The sequence below is a fragment of the Pinus tabuliformis genome, chromosome 7, assembly GCF_031772625.1.
Source record: "Pinus tabuliformis cultivar Carrire ecotype Pingquan chromosome 7, CPIR1, whole genome shotgun sequence".
Lineage (NCBI taxonomy): Eukaryota > Viridiplantae > Streptophyta > Pinopsida > Pinales > Pinaceae > Pinus > Pinus tabuliformis.
This window is the reverse complement of record NC_142293.1, coordinates 1,363,678,029-1,363,680,627: the sequence shown is the minus strand read 5'-3', so window position 1 is coordinate 1,363,680,627 and position 2,599 is coordinate 1,363,678,029. Positions and strand designations below refer to the sequence as shown.

The 2,599-nt window shown below is 36.4% G+C and overlaps 1 protein-coding gene across 1 annotated transcript; it reads left to right on the top strand.

Moving 5' to 3' along the window:
* Nucleotides 1-1,641: 1,641 nt before the first annotated feature.
* Nucleotides 1,642-2,322, top strand: LOC149252661 (uncharacterized). Its single transcript, XM_089456697.1, has 3 exons — nucleotides 1,642-1,824; nucleotides 1,909-1,973; nucleotides 2,099-2,322. Exons 1-3 carry the CDS (start codon nucleotides 1,713-1,715, stop codon nucleotides 2,258-2,260), a joined length of 339 nt encoding a protein of 112 aa, XP_089312823.1. The 5' UTR covers nucleotides 1,642-1,712; the 3' UTR covers nucleotides 2,261-2,322.
* The last annotated feature ends 277 nt before the right edge of the window (nucleotides 2,323-2,599 follow it).

Sequence of the window (2,599 nt, the reverse complement as noted above, 5' to 3'; positions counted from 1 at the left end):
CATTCAGTTTCCCAATCCTTTTTTGCAGTGTGTGGTATCCAGGAATGTTTTCACAATGGTTTTGATAACTTCTTAGTTACACAAATCCATAGGTCAGCCTGCAATTCTCTTACCTGTTGTGCTTGTCCACAAATTGTCAAAGTAAGGTGATTGGCCTAGGGTATATATGGTTGCTTATTCACTACTTCCTTGACGACGTCTCCATACAACTCTTTTCTCATAGTCTTTCCAGTGCCTACACCATTTGGTTATTTCCCTTACCATACTGTTGTAATTGGAGTTGGGCGGTGCTTACATTCTCTGGGTATGTTTATTCGACTGCTTACTTTGTGTTTTTCCCAACTTTGAAAAGTCTGCTTAGGACAACTATTCTTATGGCACCTTGGCTCTGCTAACTTAATTGTAGGAGAGGTGGGGCAAGTGCTTCTTCTTCACGACGTCAACATCCTTTTGGCTGGGATTCCGTGGCATACCATTTCGATATTGTCCCTCTCGAAGTTACAAACAAGATTCTTCAACTGGAAGCCAAGGAAATTGGTGACTAGGCTTACTATTTAGATTATGAAATTATTGGTTCCACTTTTAGATAGACTCTGAATCCAGGCAAATTCCACAAAAGGAGACTGCACTTTCTTTATTTAGTGGCTCTACACCAGCAATTGGAGACTTTGCTTCACATGGTCATATGTGACAAGCACGTTGATCATTATTAGTTATTTGGAGGACATGAGGAGATCAAAAGGACCCTCTAGGACATAAGGTACAACTTGGATGACTTAGTCTCTAGGATGAATCGGGTGGAATGCTTCGTGGTGTCTAACTCAGATTCACGCTCTGGCTCACAACCTTGCATTGCAACTGTCATCAACGCACCAACATAAGAAATACCTCAAGGCAACTCTAATGCAATCTCTCCAGTTATTGTCTTAGACTAGCAATTCTGCACGGTACTTGGTTTCTTTTGGTATATGTTTTGTTCATTTCTATTATGCATTCATGGCGACTTCTATGGCGTATTAAACTATATGTGCACATGGTTTTCTTTTGTCAAGCCCAACATATCCATTGTTGGGAACTCTCAATGGGCTAATTAATTAGTATGCTATTAAGCGTGTCTTGTCTTTCTTTTGGCTAAACATAGAACAATGGGAGCAAGTTATGGTCAGTGTATTAATTTACAGGTTCCACACAGTTTGTTGAAACATAATTGCTATCAATATAACATCAATTTTCTCGTAATATAAATATTTTCATCCAACTTACAAAAACCATGTTAAAACTTAATAAATAAAAAATGGTTAAAAATATAAATATTTTCACCTAACTTACAGAAACAATTTTAAATCTTAATAAATAAGAAATTGTTAAAAATATGTAATACAAAAGATAAATATAATAGAATAACTCTACATTTTTATTTTTTTAACACAAATTTGCTTTACAAAGTTCCATAAAATTGAACCCGAGAACCTAAAAACTAATGATATACTTTGCTTGACCCAACCGAACAAAGCGTAAAGATTAAATTAAATTCTTTGTCCAAAATTGACCACAAGAAAGGGCGATAATTTGGTCTTAAAATAGGCGATACTGGAACCGTGTTAAAAATTCTATTTGGAAAAATTAGTGAATTAAATCGCACTATAAATATATCTCATTTGGGGGTAAAATTGCCATACTTCTCTTCCTTTTCCACTTCTAAGAGGAGGCTCATGAAGACGAATTCGAGCAAAGAAGATGAACAGAACCGCCAAAAATTGCAGGCCATGGTGCGCTCCACTAGAGCTCTTCATCTATTGCTGTCATTGCAGTCTTTATCCTCAGGTATGCAGAGAATTTGCTGACCTGACAATCATTCTTTACCGTCCATTTCTTTATCCCGTTTCTTCTCATCTCAAGCAATTGCAGGAAAGAACCTAAAGTCCAAGAACAAGATTTCTGCATACGGTGACGAGTCTCAAATGTCTTCGGAGGTACAGATAATAGAATAAAGCACGGCCTGTTGTTTTAGATATAAATGAATTCCATTGATTGCGCTTACCGTTTGTGTCTGGTTCGGTTGGAGATAATCTGATGGGATTTTCGCATTGAACCACAGAAATATGAACGGCTCATAGGAGCAATAAGGATACTAGAAGACGATCTTCGAGCAGAGCGCTGCAAGCTTAGCCGTCTCAACACCTACAATGCGTGTGCCGATATCGCCCGGCTTTGTTTATTCATAGCTGGAATCTGTGGATTACTGGTTTTTCTTTCTTAATTTGGCTCTTCCCTTCATTCTGTCACAATAACAGACGTCAATTAGCCATTTTCACCCAAAATTGTGGGTTTACTGTATTTTTCCCAAGAACACAATGAAAAATGCGCGAAGTTTCTGATGAGAAAGGTACTTTCATTGTTTTGACAGTTTACAGTGCCGGACTTCTTGGGGTTTGGTTAGTGGTGTAATACAAAAGTACAACTTGTTCTTTTTAAAATGTATTAATTTATGGATTTTTACACTTAAAAATCTTGAAATTTGAGAGTTATAATTTAGATTTACAAAAATTTTTTTTTACCAGAATTTATTACAATATTATTAAAATTTTTATCATTTTTA

Bases quoted from the DNA above. Each gene is read 5' to 3' on its own strand.
- LOC149252661 (XM_089456697.1), top strand. From the start codon at position 1,713: ATGAAGACGAATTCGAGCAAAGAAGATGAACAGAACCGCCAAAAATTG. The intron at 1,825-1,908 runs GTATGCAGAGAA...AAGCAATTGCAG, and splicing joins ATTGCAGTCTTTATCCTCAG to GAAAGAACCTAAAGTCCAAG. The intron at 1,974-2,098 runs GTACAGATAATA...ATTGAACCACAG, and splicing joins AGTCTCAAATGTCTTCGGAG to AAATATGAACGGCTCATAGG.